This window comes from Papio anubis, chromosome 14, assembly GCF_008728515.1.
Source record: "Papio anubis isolate 15944 chromosome 14, Panubis1.0, whole genome shotgun sequence".
Taxonomy (NCBI): domain Eukaryota; kingdom Metazoa; phylum Chordata; class Mammalia; order Primates; family Cercopithecidae; genus Papio; species Papio anubis.
Window position 1 is genome coordinate 29,478,000 of NC_044989.1, and position 27,200 is coordinate 29,505,199.

Below are 27,200 nucleotides of genomic sequence, written 5' to 3' on the forward strand. Positions count from 1 at the left end.
ATGAGACACTATCAAACCTTTTGCTGAAATCAAGATATATTACATCTACTCTATTCCCTTAGTCTACTAATCAAAAAAGCAATCAACTTTGTCTGGCATGATTTGTTCTTTTAAAACCCATAATGCTTATTGCTCATAATTCCATTATCCTAGATAGTATTTTTTTCCTCTTAATATTTGTTCCACTATATTAACAGGGATTGAATTACTAGATGGTCGTTTCTAGAATCCTTTTTTTTCTCCCCACTGCTTTGAAAATGTGCTACCTAATTTGAAACTATCAACAAAATGGTATTTTCTTACTCTCTTGAATCATAAAATAAGAAAGGAGCTCCCAGGAGTCACTTGATCAATGCCCCTGTATCTCCTCAAGGCTCTCATCTCCTTTCTAAACCATTTTAGACCAGTACTCATTACTCAGTGTCTCCCAAACACGAGATTCCGAGACCTCTTTTGATAATTGAATCAATGATTCATGTATGACCTTATGCTCCAGAAGAACTTCCTAATTTCTCATCCAGGACTATTCTGAAAGAGGATGGTGTGCTGAAGACGCAGATCTGAGCTCCAGTCTTGAGCATGCCATTAACTAGCCATGTGACTTTAAGCAAGTAATTAAAAAAAAAAAAAATTTTAAGGTAAAACATACATATAAAATGTACCATCTTTACTATTTTAAGTATACAGTTAAGTGGTAATAACTATATATGTAATGTAGTTTTTTATGTGTATATATTCTTCCCCTTCACCCCCTTCTCCTAGCTTTCCCAGCCTCTGGTAACCACCAGTCTACTCTCTATCTTCATGAGATTCACTTTTTAAGCTCCCACATAGAAATGAGAACATGCAATAGTTGTCTTTCTGTGTCTGGCTTATTTCAGTCAACATAATGATCTTCAGTTCCATTCATGTTGCTGCAAATGGCAGGATTTTATTCTTTCTTGTGACTGAATAGTATTCCATTGTGTATAAGTAACACATTTTCTTTATCCATTGATGGGCACTTAGGTTGATACCATATTTTGACTATTGTGAATAGTGTTGCAATGAACATGAGAGTGCAGATGTCTTTTAAATATATTCATTTCCTTTGTTTTGGATATACACCCAGTAGTTGAATTGCTGGATTGTGTAGTAGTTCTATTTTCAGTTTTTTTAGGGAACTTCATACTGTTCTCCATAGTGGCTATACTGATTCGAGTTTTGGTGCCCTTTATTTTTTTCTGTGAATAAATTACTCTGGCCAGGACTTCCAGTGTTATGCTAAATACAACTGGTGAAACTGGGCATCCTTAACCTTGTTCCACTCCTTAGAGGAAAGGCTTTAATTTTTCCCTATTCAGTACAATGTTAGCTGTGGGTTTCTCATGTATGGCATTTGTTATTTTGAAGTATGTTTCTCTTATCTCCACTTTGATGAGGATTTTTGTCATAAAGAGACATTAAATTTTATCAAATGCTTTTTTGGTGGAGTCCTCAGGTTTTTCTAGGTGTCAGATATGTTGTTGATTTGTGTATGTTGAACCATCCTTGTATCTCTGGGATAAATCCCACTTGGTCATGGTGAATAATCTTTTCAATGTGTTGTTGAATTAGATTTGCCTATATTTTGTTAAGAATTTTTGCATATATGTTCATCCAGGGATATTTGCCTGTAGTTCTCTTTTCTTGCATCCTTATCTGGTTCTGCTATCGGGGTAATGCTAACCTCGTAGAATAAATGTGGAAGTATTCCCTCCTCTTCAATTTTTTTGAAGAGTTTGAGTAAAACTGGTATTAATTCTTCTCTAAATGTTTGTTACATGACAGCAGGAAAATCATCAGGTCCTGAACTTTTCTTTGAAAGGAGAGTTTTTGTTATGGCTTCAATCTCATTACTCATTATTGGTTTGTTGAAGCTTTTTATTTCTGCATGTTTCCATCTTGGTAGATTGTATGTGTCCAAGAATGTATCCATTTCTTTCAGATTTTCCAGTTTGCTGGCATATAGTTGTTCATAATAGTCTCTAAAAATTCTTTGTATTTCTGAGATACACTGTTATTTCTCTGTTGATTTTCTGTCTGGATGATCTGTCCATTACTAAAAGTGGGGTGTTAAAGTCTCTTACTATTACTGGATTGTAGTCTATCTCTTCCTTTAGATCTATTAGTGTTTGCTTTATATACTTGGGAGCTCTGATATTAGCTGCATAGATATTTATAGTTACTATATCCTCTTCTTGAATTTGACCTGTTTATTTTCTATAGTAACTTATTTGTCTCTTTTTATGATCTTAGATTTGTAGTCTATTTTACATGATATAAGTATAGCTTACTCCTGTCCTTTTTTGGATTCCAGTTGCATGGAATATCTTTTTTCACTCCTTTACTTTCAGTCTATATGTGTCTTTTGTAGGTGAAGTGGGGTTATTGAAGGCAGCATATAGCTGAATCTTGTTTCTTTATCCATTCAGCCACTCTATGCCTTTTAATTAGAGAATTGAGACCATTTACATTTAGTGTTCTTATTGATAATAAGAACTTAGTACCGTCATTTTATTTTCTGCTTTCTGGCTGTTTTAAGATCCTCCCTTTCTTACCATTTCCCTTTGTGGTTAAGTGATTTTCTCTGGTAGTATGTTTTAATTTGTTGCTTTTTATTTTTAGTGATTCTACTACAGGTTTTTACATTGTGATTACCATAGGCTTACAAAAACATCTTTTTTTAGAAGTTATTTTAAAAAGATAGCTTATCTTAGATCACAAATAAAGAAATAAAAACAAAGGCAAAAAAAAAACTAAAAAAAATTCTATACTTTAACTCCATATCCACCACATGTTGACTTTTAGTTGTCTCAATTTATAAATTTTTATATTACCTCCTCTCAACAGGTTGCTGTAGTTTTTATTGTTTTTGACAGATTTGTCTTTTGGGCTTCATATTAGAGTTATAAGTGAACTGCATGCCATAATTACAATAGAGTATTAAGGGTTTATTTGTGTGCTTAATTTTACTAGTGGGTTTTTCACTTTGAATTTTTTTTTTTTTTTTTTTTTGCATGTTAGTGTTTTTTATTTCTTTCAGATTGAAGAACCACCTTTAGCATTTCTTTTAAGAAGAGTGTGGTTGTCATGAAGTTTCTCAGCTTTTATTTGTCTGGGAAAGACTAGCTTTCCTTCATAGTTGAAGAATAATTTGCTGAGCACAGTATTCTTGGATGGCAGATTTTTATTTTTTCTTTGGGCACTTTGAAAATATCATTCCACTCCCTCCTGGCCTACTTAGAAGTCTGTTGAGAAGTCTGTTACCAGATGAATTGGAGTGCCTTTATATGTTATTTCACTTTTTTTTTTTAATTGATGCCTGTAGCATCCTCTCTTTGTTTCTGAACTTTGAGAGTTTGGTTATTATATACCTTGGTGTGGTCTTATTTGGGTTGATTCTGGTGTTCTTAGAACTTCTTGGACTTGTATATTTCTCAAGTTTGAGGAAGTTTTCTGCTATTATTTCTTCAAATAAGCTTTATACCCCTTGCTCTTCCTTGGCTCCTTCTTGAACACCAATAATTCTTAGATTTGGTGTTTGGAGATAATTTTCTGTATCTTACAGGCAATCCTCATTTCTTTTTGTTCTTTTTTCTTTGACTGTGTATTTTCATATAGCCAGTCTTTGAGCTCACTGATTTTTCCTTTGCTTGGCCCATTTTTCTGTTGAGAGCCTCTAATGAGTTCTTCACTTCAGCAAATGTATTTCTCAGTTCTAAGATTTGTTTTATTTTTAAAAATTATTTCAATCTTTTTGTTAAATTTCTCTGATAAAATTTTGATTTGCTTTTCTGTGTTACCTTGGAGATCACTAAGTTTCCTTTAAAATGCTATTTTTAATTCTTGGTCAGGGAGTTCACAAATAACCACTTTGTTAGGGTCAGCCACTGGATTGTTGCTTTGTTCTTTTAGGAGGTCATAGTTCCCTGTTAACTGTTGATTCTTGTTGGTGTATGTTTATACCTTTGCACTGAAAGATTAGCTATTTATTCTAGTTTTCTCTCTCTGGTTTGTTTTGTTTTTTATTGGATATATTTGCTTAGCAAATTTTTACCTCTAGGTTGCTGCCTCCTTTTTGGTTTTAGGTAGCACCTGAAGCCCAGGTTCACCTCTGTGCTAATAAATAGCCACAGTGCTGCCTGCTCCAACTGGGGGAGATCCCAAAGGGACTACCCAGTAGTGTGGGAAGGCTAGCTAGCGGTTTGTGCCAAGGAACCTGTGAAATGTGCCTTCTAAACATGATGCTGCTGAATAGCCACATTGATCTGGCATCTCCTTTGGCTGAGTTACAGAGCAGAGTTTTCATGGCTGGAGATGGCAGTCCTGCCTTCCACCTTTGCCTATGCCCATCCTTAGGGATATTTTTCCCTTTAGGCCATCACAATGCTTCCTGTGCATTAAGGGAAGGACAGATCTCCTGCCAAGAAGCCCCTAAGAAGATGGAAAAGCTGGCTGACTACCTCAATTTCAGTTTTTCCAGTGTGAAATTGTGAATGAGGAAAGATTTTCTGTGAACTTGTTGCCAGGAAGATTGTGGGGTGGGGGTGTCACAGATGCGAAAGTCTGATTCTCCTACCATTTGCTTAGAATATTTTCACTTCTCTGTGGTCCTGTCTGATCCTCATGTTTGAATTTCAAGTGTTGCTAGTGAAAATCTCAATGCTTTGGTTTTGATTTTCTAAAGGGTGGGGGACTAAAACCACCTTGCTTCTACATCACCATTTTCAAACTGGAAGTCCCCTTTTCTTAATAGAAAGTAAATAAGCATTTTTAGATATAAATATTTTTAAATGTTATTTTTTTAGTTTTCAATTAAAAAATAAATATGTAAAAAATTCTAATGATACAAAAATGTATTCTCCTCCTAGTTTCCCAACCAAAATTCTACTCTCCAAAAGTAACTGACAATAATAGTTTGGTGTATATGCTTCAAGAACATTTTCTACACCTAAATTACACATAAACCAAAATGAGGCTATAATATGCATACTGTTTAACAACCTACATTTTCATTTGAATATATCAATATTTTTCCATGTTAGCATATATAATATTTATTAAAAATTTTTAAAATATTCATTGCTTTTGTAATTAAATTTGTTATGGATCAATCCTAATTAATTTGGCCAGTTGGCTGTTGATGGACATTTAAAGCAGATTCATTTTTTCCCCATTCCACATAATTATGACAGTGAACTGTAATAACATTTAAACAGTTATTGAAAATCAAGTGAGGGAAAGAGGGATAACTGAGATCCTGAGAGTTTCCTCTTAAAGGCAGCCTGCTTCTCCCTTTTCCTTTGCCCCCAGCCTTCCCTACCAGCAAAACCTGATGGGACAGAGACCAGGGGGAGGTCCCAGCCCTCATTACCTTGAAGGATGGGATGGCCCAGGGGAACATCTTTCCCTCATCCAGTGTGAAAATCACCTGTGAAATTTTTTTTTTCTTAGATACTGAAAGTTATAGCTGGTCCGTACTGCTGCTTACATGCTGTATGTCTTTAGACAATTCTTTACCTTCTTTGCAGCTCAGTTTGTTTATTTACAAAATAATGAGTATACCTTTCTGAGTATACCTATTGCTGCTGTTTATTATTGATTATTTCCTGTGTAGCAAACATTGTGCCAATGTGACATTTAGTGCATTACTTTGTTTAATTCTTATTAAATCCCCTTGAGGTAAGTTTTATAAATCTTATTTTTAAAATTTTTTTTGTAGAGATGGGGTCCCTCTATATTGACCAGACTGGTCTTGAACTCGTGGCATGAAGCAATCCTCCCCATTGGCCTCCCAAACTGCTGGGATTACAGGTGTGATTTGTGACACCTGGCCTGAATCTTATTTTTTAATTCAGATTTTAGTCTTATTATTGATTTGTAAGAGTTGTTTATATATTATGGATACAATTTTGTATGCAATTTATGATTGACAAATTTTTCTCCCAGTCTTGTGGCTTGACTTTTCATTTTCCTAATGGTGTCTTTTAGAACACAAAAGTTTTAAATTTTGACGAAGCACAATTTATCAATGTCTTTTATTCATTGTGATTTTAGTGTCATACCTAAAAACGTTTTTCCCCACCCAAGGTCACAAAGATGTTCTGCCATTTTCATTTTCTTGGGTAGAAACTTGTATAGTTTTGGCTCTTACATTTTGAGTTAATTTTTGTGTATGGTGTGAGGTCATAGTTTAAGTTCATTTTTTTTGTATATGAATATCCAATTATTCCAGAACCATTTCTTTTACCTCAGGTACCTTTGTCAAAAATCTGTTGATTATAAATTAAAAATGTATTTCTGGACTCTCAATTCTGTTCCATTGATATATAAGCCCCTCCTTTCTTTAACATCACACTGTTTTCATTACTTTGGCTTTACAGTAAGTTTTGAAATCAGGTAGTAGAAGTTCTCCAAATTTGTTCCTTGAAAAAATATTGTGTCTGTTGCAGGTCTTTTCCATATAAATTTTAAGTTACAAAATGAAAAAGCCTGCTGGAATTTTGATAGCAATTACATTAAGCTTATTGATCAACATGGGGATAAATGCCATCTTGAAGCTATTGATATTTTAAATTCCAAAAATAGAATGTCTCTTTTTAAAGTTATATTATCTTTAATTTCAGCAATCTGCAATTTTTAGCATACACAGTTTGCACTTGTTTTGTTAAATTTTTTTCTAATTATTTTCTTCTTTTTGATGATCTTGTCAGTAGAATTGCTTTCTTAATTCCCTTTTGGAAATTGTTGTTAGAACATAGAAATACAGTTAATTTTTTAATATTGATTTTGTATCTGTGGCCTTGGTAAATTCATTTGTTTGTTAAATTAGTTTTCATTCTTTTGTGACTTTTGGATTTTCTACCTAAAAATCATCTTATCTGCTAATAAAGGCAATTTTATTTTATCCTTTTCAATCTGTATATCTGCATGTTTTCGGTTCCCTCCCTCCCTCTTTATTTTATCCTTTCCAATCTCTATATCTGCATGTTTTTGGCCCCCTCCCTCCTTCCCTCCTTCCTTCCTCCCTTCCTTTCTCCTTCTCTCCTTCCTTCCCTCTCCCCTCCCCCATTCCTTCTCCCCTCCCGTCCCTTTCCATTCCTATGTATTGGCTAGGTTCAGTCACTATAAGTGATGAAAACAAATATTTTTCCCTTATTCTTAATCTTGGAGAAAAGTTTTGTCTTTCATTATTAAATATATTGTTTGTTAGGTATGGGTTTTTCACAGGTGCTCTTTATTAGGTTAAGGAAATTCCCTTCTATTCCTAGTACACAGAGAAATTTGATCATGAGTGGATGTTGGATTTTATCAACTGCCTTTTCTGTGTTTATTGAGGTAGCCAAATGGCCTATGTACTTTATCCTGTTAACATGATGCATTACATCAATTGTTTTTGGGATATTAAACCAACCTTGCAATCCTAAATAAATTCCACTTGGTTATAGTGTATCATCCTTTTCATACATTGTTAAATATGGTTTGTAATATTTTGTTAAGAATTTTTGCACCCATCTTTTATGAGGTATATTGATCAGGGATTTTCTTTCCTTGTCACATCTGTTTTCCTAGACTTAAGATCAGGGGAATAGTGAGTGGCCTCACAGAATGAGTTGGGAAGTATTCATTCCCTTATTTCTAAAAGAATATGTCAAGAATTGGAATAATTTCTTCTTCAAGTATTTGGTAGAATTCCTCAATGAAGGCATCTGGGTCTGGACTTTTCCTTTGGGGTAGATTTTTAATTACTAATTCAAGTCTTTACTTGTTATAAGTCTATTCAGATTTTAGTATTTCTTCCTGAATTGGTTCTGGGAATTTGTGTATCTCTAGAAATTTATCCATTTTATCTAAGTTGTCATATATTGTCATATCTAAGTTGTCATATATTGGCAAAAGGATGTTTAGTTTCCCTTACAATCTTTTAAATTCTTTAGGGTCAAGAGTGATGGTCCCTCATTTATTCCTGAATTAGTAACGTGTCTTCTCTTTTACTTGATTAATCTAATAAAAGGTTTATCAATTTTGTTATTCTTTTCAAATAACCAATTTTTGGTTTCAATGATTCTTACTATTGCTTTTTTATTTCATGGATTTCTACTCAATCTTTATTTCCTTTCTTCTGCATGTTTGTTTACATTGCATGTTTTTATTGATTTTTCTAATTTCTTAAAGTACAAACTTAGGTTATAGATTTGAGACTTTACTCTTTTTCTAATATAGGCATTCAAAGCTATACTTTTTTTCCTCTGAGCACTTTTAAATTTCATCTCATAAGTTTTAATATGTTTTATATTAATTTTCATTCAGGTGAAATATTTTCTATTTCCCATGTGATTGATTTTTTCTTTGATGTTTATTTAGAAGTTCATTACTTAGTTTCCTAATATTCAGGGATTTCTCAGATTTCTTTCAGTGGCCAACTTTTAATTTGTTTTATTGTGATTGGAGGATATACTTTTTAAATTTTACTTGCATAATGTTAATTTTAATTAAATTTAAATTTAATTAATTTTACTTATATAATACTAATTTTTATTGGTATAATTTTAATCCATATAAATTTATGACTTGCTTTATGGCCTACCATATGGTCTATATTGAAGAAAGTTCTCCGTATACTTGAAAGGATTGTATTATGTAGTCATTAGGTGGAAAGGTGCCTATTTGTCAGTTAGGTTGAGTTGGTTGATATTATCGCTCAAATCTTCTATATCCTTCTTTATCCAGTTGTTCTACTATTGGAAGTTATTGAAATCTCCAACTATAATTGTTGAATTGTCTTGCCTTCCCTTTCAGTTCTGACAGTTTTGCTTCATGTGTTTTGAGACCCTGTTGTTTGATGCACATACATTTATAATTGTTATCTCTTCCTGGTGAATTGACATTTTTATCATTATAAAATGTATTTCTGGTATATTTTTTGTCTTAATTTTATCTGATGTTAATACAAGCACTCCAGCTTTCTTTTGGTTAATTGTTTGCATGATATCTCTTTTCCTATCCTTTTGCTTTCAATCTATTTGAGTATTTGAGTCTAAAGTGTCCCTCTTCTAGAAAACATATATTTCATCTTCCTTTTCATGTAGTCCGACAGTCTCTGATCTCCTGTGTTTTTTGTTCCTATCTTTCTTCCTTGTTTTTTCAACACTGAATACTTTTGAGTGTACCATTTGAAATCGCTTATTTCTTTTCTTTCATTTTTTCCTTTGTTTCTTCCTTGCTTTTTCTTTCTTTTCTCTCTGTTTCTTTTTCTTACATTTTGGAGTTATTTTCCTAGTGATTGCTCTAAAAATTACAACATGCATCTTAGTTTATCACAGTCTACTTCAGATTAATATTACTTAATTTTACTAAAATATAGAAATTTTGCTCCAATATAATTTTATTTTTTCTCCATTTTTTGTGCTGTTATTGTCCTATATACATCTATATATGTTATCAACCCAACAATATAGTGTTATAATTGCAGATTTATATAATTTTATGTCTTTTAAGATGTTAAGAGAATAAGAAAAAGGTTGTTTGAGCCTTTTATATTAACCCATACGTTTACCATTTCTGGTACTCTTTATTTCTCCCCATGGATTCAGGTTAGCCCCTGGTATTATTCATTTCAGCCTGAAAGACTTCCTTTAGTATTTATTGTAAAGCAGGTCAGCTGGCAACAAATTCTCTGTCTTTGTTTTTCTGGGAATTATTTGTTTTGTCTTTATTTTTAAAGGTTAGTTTTGCTTGATATCAAAATCTTGTTGATATTTTTCTTATCTTTCAACATGTTAGAATATGTATTCCACTGTCTTTTAGTCTTTAGTGTTTCAAATAAGAAGTCAGCCATTAATCATTTCAATATTCCCTGTACATGATATGCTATTTTGCTCTTGCTGCTTTAAGATCTTTGGTGGCACTTAACAATATGATGATTATATGTCTAGATGTAGATCTCATCGTATTTATTCAAGTTGGGATTTTCTGAGGCACTTGGATGTGTAAACTGATTTTTCTTTCACCAAATTTGGCAAGTTTTAGGCCATTATTTCTTCAAAAAAATTTTTCCCCCCTTTTCTTTTCTCTCTTACAGGACTTCTATTAAACACATATAACACTTGATGTTGTCCCAGGGGTTTCTTAGGATCTGAACATTTTTCTTAAAACATTTCTCTCTCTGTTCTTCAGGTTGAAAAATTTATACTGGCTTGTCTTCACATTTTATTTCTTCTGCTTCTTAAATCTGCTGTTTAGCTGGACTAGTGAATTCTCCATTTTAGTTACTGCATTTTCCAACTCAAGATTTTCCATTTCGGTTTCTTTTTAAAAGATTTTTATCTGTCCCGTCAAATTCTCATTTTTTTTGGTTATTATTGCTCATTGTTGTCATGCTGTTCTTTACTTCTTTAAACTTTTTTGTTGTTTTTAATTGAATATATTCACAATAGCTACTTTTAAGGTTTTGTTTTCTAAATTCAATATTTAAGGACATTCAGAAAGTTTCTGTTAGCTTTTTGTTTTCTTATGAGTCATATTGTATTATTTCTTTGCATATATTCTCATTTTTGCTAAAACTGAACATTTTGGATAATATATTACAGCAATTCTGGATTCTGATATTTCCCCCTGAAGACGGCCACAGGTTCTTTTCTTGTTCTTATAGTTGTTTTATTTTGCTATCTTTGTTAGTTTTGTTTCTTCATTTAGTATGTTGGCTGGGTTCTATCTGTGAAGTCTGTCTTCCCCACGGTGTGTGGAGGCTGATGTCTCTGTTGATTCTTTTTCTGGTGCATATTTTTATTTTTACTTTTTTAATAAAAAAGAGATGGGGTCTTGCTATGTTGCCCAGGCTGGAGTGCAGGGGCTATTCATAGGCATGATCTCACTACTGATCAGCAAAGTAGTTTTGACCTGCTTTGTTTACAACCCATCCAGTTCATCCTTCTTTAGGCAACCTGGTAGTCCCTTGCTCCTGGGAGGTCACCATATTGATGCCAAACTCAGTGCAGACACTTATCAGCATAGCACACTACAGCTTAGATCTCCTGGGTGTAAGCATCCTTTCTGCCTCAGCCGCTCGAGTAGCTGGGACTACAGGCATGTGCCGCCATACCCAGCTGTTTTGATTTTTAAGCCTGGATTTCTATGGGTAGTTCCTTAGTGACTGGCAAATGTTTTTATAGATGATGTTCTTATACTCCTTAAGTCAGTAAGACTTCTGTCATCTGTCAATAGATCTGTGTATAGGTAAGATAATGCATTTCTTTTCTTATTTTTGTGTATGTCAGGTCTTAAAAATTTGGAGGAGGAATGCAGTTTAATGTTCAGGCTGTTGAGTTCTTGCGTGTCTGCTCTGCATATACACAACCTTAGGACTGGCTAAAAGGCTGTGGCTACCTCAGACTCTGTCCCATCTCCATTGGGAATATATGCAGTCATAAATGGAACCTCAGACTAGTAGAGTAGTTCTTGCCCTATCCCAGCCCCATCCTACTTCCCTCTGAGATGATCACTTTCACCTACAACCCCATTGGACATGCACATTGCCCCTTTCCCCCTCAACCTCATCTTTATTTCACTCCACCTGGACACCTGATTTCCTTCCAAAGGACACTGAGTTTTCATCCTGTCTTTGATCTCAGGAGCACAGAACCCAGTTGATCCAGTTTACTTAAAAAATATTACTCAATGTAATACTTTCTTCATTCTCACAGGCTTCTGGAATTCACCTCTCTTATTAATTTAGACAATTAAGCTTGTTTCTCTAGAAAGCAATGTTTCTTAAATTTGTCCTTAAATATGCATCACACAAAAGACCAACAGGTGTCTGAATTTGTTTTTATTAGTAGGGCCAGCCCATTCGTTCTGTATGTCAGCCAATCTTGCTGGTTCTGCCTATTCCATTTCCAGAGTTGTTGATAGGAAGAATACTTCAGGCTTTCGAGGGCAAAGAGATTGAGGAGGGAAGAGGAAGAGAGAACACGGGGATAGGAGAGAGATGGAAAAGTAACATACAGCAAAAGTGAGAGAAATGAATGAAGCACTCATTTGAGGGCTGGGCAACTATGGGTTCTCTCTAGAGAACTGCCTAGCCAAAAGCACTGAGACTCCTGTCTTCTCTCAAATCCTCATTTTGAAAGCATTAATTATTTTGATGACTCTATTTTTTAATATTCCCAGTGCTCTGACCTATTTTATAGTTAAAGGCTCCAAATAGGATATAATCTGTGTTTGGAACTTGGACATGGGAGAGATAGCAGTGACTGTACAGAGTTCTCCCACACTGCACTGCCTGGGTACATACCACTATAGAATGAATTCCTTTGGGTATCAGTGTATTGTCTTAATAAATGAAGAAGAATAAATCTTAGGAGAGGAAGATTATTTAACCTACATAATGATACTTTAATAATACTTTATGTTTGTTTAGCTGAAGTAATGTTGGAGATAAGGGGATTAAACAGGGGCATTGTAAGCTGTTGTTGCAGAAGTAAATTTAATGTCTATCTACTTTAGCGTCATGGCAATATATAATCGAAAGACTATTGTCATTGTAGGTACCTTACCTAAGAATAATTCATCATTCTTAGCACAATATTTCAAATACCTCTTTTATTGCCTCTAGGTGCAGCCTCTAAATGCTGATCACAACAGAAAGAAGGAAGTTGCCAAATATAACACAGATACAGGTCAGGGTGCTCCAGAAAAGAGACACAGGGAGCTGCCACACTATGTATGCTATTAGTTTCATTAACAAGTAAATACAGCATCTTGCATATTTCCAAATAATAACAGCTTCCACAAGAATCAATTAGGAAAGGAGTATTACTCAACACATGTACTTTGATCAAGCATGAAAGCTGGGCATGGTGGCTCACACCTGTAATCCCAGCACTTTGGTAGACCAAGGCAGGAGGATCACTTGAGGTCAGGAGTTTGAGACCAGCCTGGTCAACATGATGAAACCCCATCTCCACTAAAAATACAAAAATTAGCTGGGTGTGGTGGCATGCACCTGTAGTCCCAGCTACTTGGGAAGCAGAGGCAGGAGAGTCGCTTGAACCCAGGAGGCAGAGGTTACAGTGAACTGAGATGGCATCACTGCACTCCAGCCTGGGTGACAGAGTAAGACTCTGTCTCAAGAAAGAAAAAAAAAAAAAAGCATGACTAGCAATCAGTAGTAAGGATCCCAAAGCAAGATGGAGAAAACTCAAAGTGGACCATAATGCATTAGATAAGAATAACCTGACCACAGCCTTTGCCATGCGGGTTAAAGGTCCTCACCAATCACTTAGCAGAAAGAGCTGGACAATGAGATCTGAAGCCCTGTGTATGTATTCTTTCAAGCTTGCTGCACTTCCATTTGTAAATGTGCATGATTACTGCCTCAGGTGAGGGCTCCTCATTCTTAGCATATCCTTTGTCATGTCCAAAATTCCTGAGTTTAACCCACCCCCCCACGCCGCCCAGATATGATGTTATATGTGAATGCCTGGGCCCAATAAGCCTGTTTTGTAGGGTCAAGATCCTTACACCAAGACAGAGAAGCACCGCTTGCTTCAGCCTGCTGTGGCTGGATGGCTGCTGTCAGGCAGGGCTGCATGTTACTCTACTATGCCATTTTCCTGTTTACAGAATGGTCTCTTGTGCATTATTTCGACTGATTTTTATAACAAGTCAGGAAAGGGAGCCACAGAGGTAAAATGACCCCCAGATCCCTCTTCAACTTACATTGAACCAGTCTTTCTCCATCTTGAATGAGTAAAGATTATCTTTCCACTCTAAGTAGAATAATTCTGTAGTTATCCCCATTCAAGAGAATTTTATTTTATTCTTTTTTGCAAGGTCCTGGCTTTCTTTCAAATCTCTTCAAGCATAAATTCAGAGTGGTTCATGGCTTTTCTTAAGCAGAGCCCATTTTTCTTTAGGATGTGTCTTATCTATATTATTTGATATATAGAAATCAGTGAGGCTAAAAAACTCAGATAACACTAATAAAAACTTCTTAACACGAGGAAGTAAGGAAAGCAAAAAGACAGCTCCACATTCTTTCATAGATGATCTAGTCCCACCCACTCAATTCACCAATTAAGAGACTGAGGTCTGAAGTCACGTGTCAACCAATGGCCAACCCAGCACTCAACTCTCAGCACAGTGCGCCTTCCATTTCTAAAAGGGCAGGGAAGCCATAAACAGCTTAGCTGGTGCAGTAACCAATTCCACTTCCTCACATGGATTGCATCTCTGTGTGGCCGGGATGGATGGTAAGTTTTAGGCTGCAGCTGCCTTGGGCAGCACCCCTCAACCCGGCCATCTGCAAAGAAGACACAGGTAACAGTGGGCTTCCCAAGACCCCTCCAAAGACACTGCACTTCCAGACACCCCAATTGATGTAATTTGGTTGTGTCATAGAACAAAGCGGATACCCCAGTATCACTGGTATCTGGGTGACGCCCCGAACTTCTGAATATACTGCCAGATATCTAATGAGGGTGAGTCTTCTGTGGGCACAGGCCTGGGAAACATTGTGCTTTAAGAAGAGCTTGTCGTAATGGTTAGAATGTTAAGACTGGGTGTTCAAAAACTGGAATTGAGTATCTGATTCTGCAATATACTGACTTTGCAGATTTGAACCTCTTACTTCATCTCTCCAAGCTTCTAACTATAGGTCAAGAAATATTTAATGAATGCCTATTTTATACTGAGGCTTAGGCTAGGCTCTTGGAACACTGCAATGAATAAGACTCAGTTTCCTCTCTTTGAAACTTACCAGTTCATCTTAGGTTATCATCTATAAATTAGGAATACTGATAATACTTATCTTGCTATGTTATAGGAATCAATTGTGACTATGGCTGGAGAAGCACTTTACAGTCTGCAACTCTTACCAGTTTCATTTGGGACAGAAAACAGGGCTTATTTCTGAGCCAGTTGGCAGCTCACCCCAACCCGTGTGTGTGTAGTTTCACTGCCTCCTCCAACCACCCCAGACAGGAGCTTCATAGAAACCAAGCTCTTGGCAGCTGTTACAGCTCTTTCAGGCTCTCTCCACAGGTAAAGTAGTAGCCTTATCCCAGGTACCACATTTCTAGCAACTGGCCTTCTCCGGGACCCTCCCTGGGGGTACTTTCGGTACTTCTTGCCCTACAAGAGCCAAACTCCCAGATGCATCTCCTTATTTCTGGCCTCAGCTCTTGTCCTCTTGGGTATTTCTGTCCCATTTCTGTCCATAGAGAAGTTTATTCTGTTTACAGTGGAGGAGACAGTTTAAGGACTGCATTTTCAGCCACAATTCACTGGATACCTTCAATGTATCTAAGTCAGTTTGTCTTGAAGTCTTCTCAGCCCTGATCCTTCTAGAATCATGTCCCAGGTAAGCCAAGGCCCTGACCCCAAGAGGATGTCAATTTTCATGCCAACTTGGTCAAGACCAGCTGTGTTAGTATCCTATTGCTGCAGTAACAAGTTACCAGAAAGTAGGAGGCTGAAAATGACACAACTATATTATCTTTTGGTTCTGCAGGTCAGAAGTATAAAATGGGTTGGTAGAACTGCGTTCCTTCCAGATGAGCTTCCAGGTAGAATCCATGTCCTCTTCTTTTCCAGCCCTTAGAAGCCACCTCTATTCTTCCTCTCATGGCTTCTTCCTCCATTTTCAAAGCCAGCAATGTAACCTCCTTAAATCTCCATCTCTCTCTGATCTTTGCTTCCTTCTTCACATTCCTTCTCTGACACTGACTCTCCCGCCTTCCTCCTTCCCTTTTAAGGACCGCCTGTGATTCCACTAGGTCAACCCAGATCATCCAAGACAATCTCATCTGCAAAGTTTCTTTTGCCCTATAAAGTAACATCTTCACAGGTTCTAGAGATTGGGACATCTTGTTGGGGGCTGGAGGAAGCATTAATTTGCCAATACTAGTTTTTAGTTTTGTGCTATGATCCCTTCTCAGGCTCCCAAACCTCTGGAATCTAATCTGACAAGTTCAGCTGCTATGATGGGCCAGGAGTTCCTCTTTCCCTCCTCCAGAGAAAATACTAGGGTTTCTGGAGGCAATGATCCTATCTTGGCACTGTGGTACAAAGGGTGACCTGAATCATTGGGCTGTTTAGATTCCAGAAACCATGGCCAAACCTTAGGAGGTGGGTCTCTCTCTCTCTGGGCTGGTAGAGATTTCTGTGCCTCACAGGTTTTGTGCCAGGTATTTGGCCATCATTTGTATTGCATATGCCTAACCCTTGTCTTAGAGCAGGAAATGGCCTTATTGACCATCTAGTCTATTACCTAACAGATGAGGAAGCCAAGACCCAGAGAAGTAAAGTGATGCTCCTAATGGCAGAGCTGGGACCAGAGCCAGGCCTCTGCTTCCCCAGCCAGTCCTTCTTTCCTTGCTCCACATGCCTAGCTCCCCATCTCCCTGTGGGCAGACCCATGAGGTTCAGTTAGGAGGGTTTCCATGTTCACTGGACATCTATAATCCATCCCAGCACCCCAGGAGAGGCCTGTCCTGATGGGGAGGTGAATAATACTTCCCTGGAAGTTCCACCCCTGAGGCAAGAATGCCACTCATTAAGGCAACCTTTCTCAGGAGCCCAAACTCCAGCTGCTAGTTGTATCAGAATCACATTAGATGGAAAGAATCACACGCCACAACTTGTTGATGTGATTGCTCAAGGGTCCAGATCTAAGGGCCAGGGACCATATTGCTTGAGAGACAAGTGACATGCTTCTGTAAACAGAACCAGAGAACTAATGTGGGCTTTCCTGGTGAATTCCAGAAGACGGGCAGGGATAAAAGGCCACACATCCACCCAGTGACCTTAGTGTGATGAGAAATCATGCTCAAATGAAAAGCATGAGCACACAGAGCCCTCTTGGTAAGTCTGCAGGGGCAAAAATTGAACTGAAGTGGGCGTGTTTCTGTACTCTTACTTAGATGCTGGATTTGGCTGCTGGGTATATTCCTGAGCCTACTGCACACTTATTTTCCACATTTCCCTCTTCCTACCCTTCAAGGATAAGCCAAGCAGAAAGAGGTAGGGGATGGGGTGCTCTGGACTTGGGAGCCCATACCAGCTGCCAATGTTCTGTCCCTAGGCAGGCAGGCAGGAAAATAACCTGCTTGTCTGTCTGCTTGCCTACTGCATCCTAGCCAGAATTTTTGGATGGGCTTTTTTGACTGTGGTTGTGGCACAAAATAGTTAACATTTTTCCCCCAAAGTCTAAGATAACTCAATAGAATACATATAGAATAGAATAATAGAATAGAACTCAATAGAATAACTCAATACAGTCTCGAATGAGAATTTTTGATCCCTTTGTATTAAAAATAATAGCATGTTTTATCTTATTATAAAAATAATACATGTTAATGAACTCAAATTTGGAAAATAGCAAAAGCAACAGAAGGAAATGAAAATCACTAATAATTAATCTATCTAGAAATAACTTCTGCTACTATGTTGGTATATTTCCTTATGGACTTTTTCCTTAGGTACTTAGTGTTTTTTTCTTTTACAAACAACTTCTACTACACACATTCTTTAACTTGCTTTTTATAATAGGTTCCAAATACTTCCCCATATTATTCAATATTTTTACAAAGTATACCTGTAATTGTGTTATAATATTTTAGGTATACTGTATTTTATGTAATTAATTCCTTATTTTAGGCATTTAAATTATTTCTAGTTTTCACCATCATAAACAGCACCAAGATAGTTTTTTAGATAAGCCAGTAGGAAATATTGGTTGCAGCCTGTATCTTAGGTATGTCAGTTGAAATGAAAACATGAATTTCTATAAAGATATCTCTTGACTTTGGAGAGTTAGTGTTGTCAGTAGCACTCAACCAAGAAGTTATCTCTTTCCTCTCCAAACGATGCAGATTCTGAGAAAAGAGGATAAAGGTCTTTGAAACTTAAGAGGGAACACAGGGGCTAGAGCTGTGTGTGAGGCCTTCCTGGTGAAGGAGTCCCTGGCCAGCACAGCCCATGTAATGGGAAGAGAGTGGACAGGGAGAACCCTGCCCCAGAAATGCTCCTTAAAGGACTGGAAAAGGGACAGAGATATTGGGAACCTTTGGGCCAGGGTGAGATGACTTAACAAACAAGGAAGTCTGATTCCATTTATAGAGGACAGATGTGTGGCTCTAATTATATTTATTTTATCTAAAAAAGAAAAGAAAAACCTTTGCTAATAAATAGTATTATACAATTAGGCACATAAAAGTGCATATAATTGATGAATATAACATGGTAGGAGTACATGCTCAAAAATTTTACCGATGGGGCATACAACAAAATAAAGTTTGGAGACCATTGACTTAAAGTATAAACTTGGCCATGAACAGAGCAGCAAAGGAAGGGAGCTCTGGGGAGCTGCAGCCTGTGAATACCAGGCAAGGACAATCCCAGTTTAGATCATCCGGTTTGAAACAAGTGAAAAGAAAGGAACATTGTTCGGCCTGTGAGTATGTGTCTGCATTTCCGTGTGTGTGATCAGCAGTCACTCCGATTACATTTTTCTTCTATTTCAGTTTTCTTACCTCTCCTGTTTCCCCAACTTCAACATTCTTCTAAAACAAGAGGTTTGCTAAAGGCTGTTCCTACAGACAAAGTGAAATGTATAATTATTGACTCCCATTAATCAGATGAACTTCAGGGTGACCACTGAACCCTGTGGGCCGTAAATGCCGGACTTGAAGCCTGCATTAGCACATTTCACTCTGCAGTGGTGCAGAGCAGGGACAACGGCAGCGCTCTCGGGATAAAGATCAGTGATTCTCCAGCTCTGAAGGTCGTCTGTCTCCATCTTACTGAGAGCCTGTCCTCGTCTGTAAGGACACCTCCTACCCTTCCTCACCTATGGTACTTGCTCTCCAGGAAGAGTGGTAAACCCATTCGCATGTAGGTATCAGAGGTCCCCACCAATCAGCAAATGAAGCCTGAAGGCAGAAATGGGTTGGCTAACGATGAGTTTCACTGATGAAGGAGGAAATGCTGGGCAGCCCTTTATCATTCCAGTAGCCTATCAATGCCTCAAAAGATCAGGAGTCAGAGGCAAGACTCAGAGTCAACTCAGCCACTTATTTGCAGCCTGCAGTGACTGTGGGTGCAAAGGAGGCTATATCCTGAGAGGGTTTTCCCACAAAGCCTGCACCTGCAGCTCAAAAGGTGACTCAGGTCCCTGCTACTCCTGGGATACAGTTCACTTGAGAAGTGTTCAGGGACCTTTTTAAGAATATGGCAAACTTTTGGGGTGGGGGAAGAAATTGAAGAAAGGATGAGAAATGCTGGCATGAATCTGGGCTCCTCTGAACCTGTCTAATCAGACTTCCTGAAGGGTCTGAGAATTCACAGTCCACAGGTGCATGGGATCCACATGCCAACCCAGACACAGCGGGAGAAAAACCAAGGCATAGTGGGCTGAAGAGTGGCTCCCAGGGGATCTGTCCAAATCCTAACCCCAGAGTACCTGTAAAGATGACCTGATTTGAAAATAGAGTATTTGCAGATGTTATCAAGCATCCCAGAATGAGATCATGCTGGACTTAAAGGTAGACCTTCAATCTAATAACATATGTCCCATTAAGACACAGATTTCAGACAGAGACACAGGAGGCATGCCATGTGATGACAGAGGAAGAGTTTGGAGTAAGACATCTACAAGCTAAGGAATGCCAAGGATTCCTGGCAACACCAGAAGCTAGGAGTGGGGCATGGAAAGGATTTCCCTTCACAGCCTCCGGAAGGTACTAACCCTGCAGACATCTTGATTTCATACTCTTGACTTCTAGAATGAGGAGAGAATGAATTTCTGTTGTTTAAGCCATCCGGTTCGTAAGAATGTGTTAAAACAGCCACAGGAAACGAATACACAAGGGTACGACAGGAGTGCATCAAAAGTTTGAATGACCCCATCCTGGTGTTGCAATACCCTAGTCATGTGTGAAAGCATCCTTAGCCACTCCAGGGCTCCAGGACGGTGTTTCACCACCTTTTGAAAACGAAGCCATCTTGATGAACAGAAGAACCTCAGTAGCAGTGCTGCATCCAGACCCTCCACCAAAACAAAACAAATCAAAGCAAAAACCTGAGAGTCGGAGCACTGGGAGAGAGTCGAGCCGATCCAGGAAGAATAGGAGCCTCCTCACTGTGGAGTCTGCTTCCATCTTTCCTGTGTGTGCCTGGGAGTGAGGCGCTGGGGACGGGGCTCTGTGGATGGGGCGAGAGTATGTTTTCCATTTTTAAGCCAGGATTCGTGCTACAGAGTAAAATCCTGCCTTGCTGGAGAAGAAAAATACCTTGACTACATTCCAAAACACCGGAAGCAGTTAGACGTCAACATGGCCCCTGGCACTTCTTAAAAAGTCACAGAATGCCTTGATCTGATGGTTCTTCAAGATTTTATTCATTCATAATATTATGTTCCATCAAAATGATCACTTTTTATTATCTTGCTGCTCTGAATTGTATCTTCCTTATTATTCTCAGCTACAGGGGCCATAAATTAAAATCATTCAGGATTTATACACTTACAGTTCATTATCTTTGATTGGTACCATCTTGCTGCCTTTTTCTGGCCCTTCTATACCTGACAAGAAATATTGCAATAGCATCTAAATACTCTCTGACCCATGAATATTGAGTTAGAAAACAAAATAGTGACTACATCATACTAAAGGCAACCCATCCCCGCTTCTCATCATCACCGCCAGCACCCTTTCTGCCAAAATGACCGAGAAACTGAGACTCTAAAGCTCTGGGAGTTAGGATTGGAATATAGGACCCTGCTTGGCCATTGTGCCGAATGGACAGGTTGCTTTCTCTTCCTTTACCTTCACTTCTTTCCCTGAAGGTCAAGGGAGTTTATTACAGTAGGCTGCTTCATGAGGAACAATGCTACTTCAGGGAAAGGTAGTGGTGTAAAGAATTGACTAGAAAAGTGATGAATGACCCACTCCTGAAAGCTCCAAACACCTCTCAGTGTCATTACTGAAGCAGTGGAGTTTCTGGGAGGGCTGGGAGGCTCATCTCCTTGTTTCCATGACTGATCCATGCTGTGTGAGTACAGACCCCTCCATTAGACCCCAGAAAAATTAGAAGTTTCTGACAGTGGTAAGCCTCTCTTAAGCTATGTTTGGATGTGCTCGTTCATGAAAGAGCTTGGTAAAGGAGTCTGGTGTATCCACAGCAGCTTTTGCTATGGTTGTTCATACCACCATCCTTAGTATTGCGAACTACTACCTGATGCTAACAGTGATGACTTTTCAGAGCAATGGAAGTTGACAACATTTACTTTAAATAAATGGATATTCCAATTCTGATTCATCTAATGGGAAAGTTTCATATTCAGTGTGTGCACTGACCCTTGGGATCCAGCTTCATAAAAACAAAAGGCATTGATATGTTTCCATGCTAAGGAATGCTAAGAAGTAAAAATTTATTTATTTTCTTCCTTGTCTCCTCTTCCCCTTCTTTTTTGTTTTCTCACAGCACTCAGTATAATGTGCTCATGTCAGCAATCACAGGTGGAAGAGGAGAAACAGGTCACCAAGTGAAATGCACAATGTATTGGCATTGTTTAAAATTTTTTTTAAAGCACAAACTTTCAAAGTTATAATGTGTAACTGCGTACCATCAGTGGAATTCACGAAGAACAAAATTTCCACTTGTCCCTCTCTCTTGATCTCACTGAACTGTAATTACAATTCCACTCCTGGAATATAAATTTTTAAAAAATCTGTAGTGACCAAAAATACTTGTTTCTAGAGGTTAAACGTTGGACTCTGGAGATAGTCCTAGGGGTGGCTGAATGGGAGTAAGTCTGAATGAGAGTAAGTCAACAGTATTACAAGCCCAGCTATGCCTCAGAATCACCCAAGAAACTTATGAAAAATAAAATAAAACAGACTTCCATGAAAATTGAAGCTGCAATGGGATACTGTATTTCATTCGCCAGACAGATAAAAAAATATAGTCTGGCAATAGCAGATATTGATGAGGATGTAAAGCCATGGGGAGGAATACCAATATATCACTAGTGGGAGTACAAATTGGTGCAACCACGTTGGAAAATAGACTGGCATTAACCAGTGAAATGGAAGATGCACTGACCCTCTCACCCAGCAATTCCACTCTTAGTTACATGCTCTAGAGCAATGGTCCCCAACCTTTTTGGCACCAAGGACTAGTTTCTTGGAAGACATTTTTCCCACAGATGGTTTTGGGATGAAAATGTTCCACCTCAGATCATCAGGCATTAGATTCTCATAAGAAGCACTCAACCTAGATCCCCTGCATGCACAGTCCGTGTGTGTGCAGAGTACACAATAAGATTCACATTCCTATAAGAATCTAATGCAGCAGCTGATCTGACAGGAGGCGGAGCTCAGGTAGTAATGCTGGCTCGCTTGCTACTCACCTCCAGCTATGCATCCCATTCCTAACAGGCCTTGGACAGGTACCAGTCTGCAGCCTGGGGGTTAGGGGTCTCTGTTCTAGATAAAATCTTGAACATGTGTACCAAGAGAGATGTACAAAAATGTTTACAATAGTGTTGATGGCGATAGCAAGAACCTGGAAATAATTCAAATGTTCAATGACAGTAGAAGAGATCAATTGTGTATTTTTATGCAAAGGATGAATATAGTACCAAAAGCAAATGAATCACAGCTACATCTATCAAAGTGAACAGATCAAAGACAGTATAATCCCATTTATATACAAGGCTGAAAACATGCAAACCTAGTCAATATGTTGTTTGGAGCTATATACATAGGTAGTATAGCCATGAAAAAGAGCAAATAAGTGATTCACACAACATATAGGAGAGTGGTTACTTTGGAGGGTGAGGAAAAGTTTGTGATCTAGGTGGGATAGAGGAAACCCCAAAAAGACTGATAATGTTCAGATTCTTCAGCTTTTTGGCAGTGAGAATGCAAGTGTTGTTGGTTTTGTTGTAATCTCTAATCTATGCATGCATATATCTACTTTTTGCTAAATTTCCTAGTAAAGATGTAAAATACACAGATACGTAGTCTCCATCTCAGATCTACTGAATCAGAATCTCAGGTTATAGGATCTAGGCAGTGTTTTCCATTAGTTCTCCAGAAGAATTCTGATGCACTTTCTAGTTAAGAGCATTCACCTACACACACACACACACACACACACACACACACACACACACACACACACTACAATACCTATCAAAATCCAGATAAAAGCAGCTTAAAATATAAGTCAAGGTCAAGCAATCCCAAAAGAGTTATAAAGACAAAAAGTCAGCCCAGGAAAGTGTATAGAAAGGAAAGTCTCTTTTGGTTCTTTGATGACAAGGTAGAGACTGAGGTATAAGCCTGAGAGCATTAGTTGTTTTTGTGCCACCTTCAATCTCCCTCATCAGCTTAACAGATCTGACCTGTTAGACTCCCTAGTAGCATGAGCCTGAGATGATCTCTGTCAAGAACCTGGCCACAGAGCACACTCTGGTCCTGGTCTTGCTACAAAGACAGAAGCATGATGTGGTGGACAGTACCCTTGTCTAGGACTCATCACAGCAGGTATTTAGACCCAGACTCACATGTACATGTTGTGTGATGTTGGGCAAGTCACTCACCCTCTCTGAGCACTAGTTTTCTTCTCTGCCCTGCCTCTCTCATTGAAATCCAATGAGATAGTGTAGGTGGGAGTGCTTTGCAAACTGAAAAAACTACCCTGAATGTCCAATAAGCCCATTGCCATTTCAGTTATTACTTCTTCCTAAAAGCCAGGAACATAGGCTTTCAATTCTGAGTCAGTAGAGTTTTCTGGGTTCAAGACATTGGGAGCCCTAAGATTTGGCTTGGTGAGACATAAAACTAGACCAGGGCTTACTGCCTCCATATCTCTCTCCAAGAAACTCAGCACAATTTAACAACTGCCCACTACTTTCCTCTGAGCCTACCTTTCCTAGGCCTGATAATAAAGAAGAGGACATTCATAAACAGCTCAGGGCCACAGAAAGCATCACACCAAGCAAACATGTCACTTAAGTATTTATGAATGGCTTTGAAACAAACATTTAAGCCAGTTCTACAATACCTTCCAAATTAGGATTGCCAGATTTGGCAGTAAAAATAAAAATGCAGGACACTCAATTACATTTGAATTGTTTTGTATAATTGGAATAGTTTTTAGTTTAAGTGTGTTCCAACTATTGCATGAGAAACACTTATACTAAAAAATCATTTGCTGTTCATCTGAAATTCAAATTTAATGAGGTATCTTGTATTTTATCTGGCAACCCCATTTCAAATACCGATCAGCACTTTCTCTTACAGGGAAATCTGCATGGAGGAGAGTTATGAAACCCTACTTTTATTACTTGTTAAAGAATAAAGGGTTGGGCTGAACTTGAGATGGGACTTGTCTTCCTCCCTTCCTTGCATGGCCAAAGAAGCCATGGAAAGGCACAGATATTAAAAGCAGGTTTCAACGGAAACAGAGCAGAACAGGGGTGAAGTCTCATCAATTCAAACAGAAACAGGCATTCCAGCCTGGCCCTGACCCACCCACGACATCACCAGTGGTCTCTCCCTTACCTCTGGGCATCTCCTTAGAACGCTCTGCCTCAGGCCCATCCAGCAAGTCCATCTGGGAGGCCTCCTCGGAGGGAACACGGCGCCAGGACCAGCTCTGGTTCCTGAGGTCATGCAGTGGAGGGGAATATTCCAGCTCACAGGGGAAGTCAAAGCTGCACTCCAGACCTGCAATAAGAGCCAAGGATCAGTGGAACAAACCATTTCCCAAATGTGGCTTTTCAGCCCCCTCCACTCCACACTAGGAGGCTGGCCTTCATCTCCTCCACACCCTTTGCCCTGTCCAGGGGAGATCAGTTGTCAATACCACGGGGCTCTGTATTGGTGAAAAGGGGCCTAAGAGAGTAAAATGTGCCCTTTCTGTAACTCATATTATGGGAGATGTTCTCAGAGAAGGCAGGTAAAAAGCAGAGCTAACTAACAGGTTGAATGGTGGGAAGCTCTGCATCTTGTGAAGTTACCTGAAGACACAGAGAGGGCCTGAGGGTGAGTAGGCAGAGCCTGCGCAAGCAACGCACGAGGCCTGAGTCCAAGTCTGGCACTACTTTTACCAGCCCGGTGACTCCGAGCAAGAAAACTCACCACTCTGTCCCTTAATTCCCTCACCTGTACATTGGGCTGATAATTACCACTCAAGTTGGCTGTAAGAACTGGTGGTAAAACACACTCTCTACAAATATCTAATGTATGCAGGGCTTACAACCTAGATGATGGGTCAGAGTAAACAGGCAACCTACAGAATGGGAGAAAATGTTTGCAATCTATCCACCCGACAAAGGGCTAATATCTAGTATCTACAAAGAGCTTAAACAAATTTATAAGAAAAACAAACAACCCCATCAAAAAGTGGGCAAAAGATAAGGACACTTCTCAAAAGAAGAGTTATGTGGCCAATAAACATATGAGAAAAAGCTCATCATCACGGGTCACTAGAGAAATGCAAATCAAAACCACAATGAGATGCCATCTCACACCAGTTAGAATGGTGATCATTAAAAAGGAAGCAACAGATGCTGGTGAGGCTGTGGAGAAATAGAAATAGAAACGCTTTTACACTGTTGGTGGGAGTGTAAATTAGTTCAACCATTGTGGAAGACAGGGTGGTGATTCCTCAAGGATCTAGAACCAGAAACACCATTTGACCCAGGAATCCCATTACTGGGTATATACCCAAAGGTTTATAAATTATTCTCCTATACAGGCACATGCCTATATATGTTTATTACAGCACTGTTCACAATAGCAAAGACTTGGAACCAACCCAAATGCCCATCAATGATAGACTGGATAAAGAAAATGTGGCATATATACATCATGGAATATTATGCAGCTATAAAAAATGATGAGTTCATGTCCTTTGCAGGGACATGGATGCAGCTGGAAACCATCATTCTCAGCAAAGTAACACAGGAACAGAAAACCAAATACCGCATGTTCTCACTCATAAGTGGGAGGTGAACAATGAGAACATGTGGACACAGGGAGAGAAACATCACACACCAGGGCCTGTCTGGGGGTGGGGGGATAGGGGAGGGATAGCATTAGGAGAAATACCTAATGTAGATGACAGCTTGATGGGTGCAGCAAACCACCATGGCACGTGTATACCTATGTAACAAACCTGCACGTTCTGCACATGTATCCCAGAACTTAAAGTATTAAAAAAAAAACAAAAAACTCCAGATGGCCTGGGAACTTCAGGACGTTTTGCAGAGGAAGATAAGGCCTGCACAAAACCAGAGCAAACCAGAACCAGTGGCCCCTGTCACATTTAGATCATTAGCATATCATTATAATGCAAAAGTTCCCACCCATAGAAGAGAATCACTGCCACTTTCTGCACACGTGTTCTTGATCTGCACCTGCGTGTCTGAAGTTTTTCCCCACAAGCTTACATAGCCTCTGACCCACGTCTAACCCTGTAACATTCCCCAGCTTCCCACTGCTCTGGGAGAAGCTGTCTTTAGAGCAAGTGCTCTCTCCTTTTCCATGCCTGGCCAGAAATACAACCTGCTTGCCCTTTTCCGTGAAAAAAGAAAAAATGCATAAATAAAAAAAATTTAAAAACTTAGGTGATGGGTTGATAGGTGCAGCAAACCACCATGGTACACATATACCTATGTAACAAATCTACATGTTCTGCACTTGTACCTCAGAACTTAAATTAAAAATAATAAAAAATAATAAAAAAATGTACTGCCTATGAAAAAATGGACCTGGTCCATAATGGATGCTCTGAAAAATGCTAGCCAGACCCTGTCCTTTCTGATTGATAAGAGAAAGGCCACAGGGAACTGCAGTTTCCTCATATAATCTTTGCCAGCCCTATAATCTACCCTTCAATCTCCTGTCCAGAGAAGAGGGCCAAGGCGATGACAGTGAATCAGGGTTTATTTTCTCTTGGGGAGTGATTGGGGAGGGTCCCTGGGTAAGGAGAGAGAGAAAAGGGAGGCAGGAAGGGCCCATGCCCTGGGATGTTTTGTACTTTGTTGAGCTTCTCTAGGCAGACTCTTTCTGTCCAGTGATTCCACATTTGCCCCACTTTTAGGGTACATGGACCACTCAGCTTTTCTTCCCCTTCCTTGCTCATTGTCTACTCTCCAAAGTGGC

General features: G+C 38.7%; 1 protein-coding gene across 1 annotated transcript in view; it reads right to left on the reverse strand.

Moving 5' to 3' along the window:
• ALK (ALK receptor tyrosine kinase) overlaps positions 1-27,200 on the reverse strand; it is a 749,759-nt gene that overhangs the window by 488,809 nt on the left and 233,750 nt on the right. Inside the window, exon 3 of the mRNA XM_017947405.3 lies at positions 24,594-24,758. Coding sequence (XP_017802894.3) covers positions 24,594-24,758 — 165 coding nt within the window. The remainder of the gene's footprint in view (positions 1-24,593; positions 24,759-27,200) is intronic.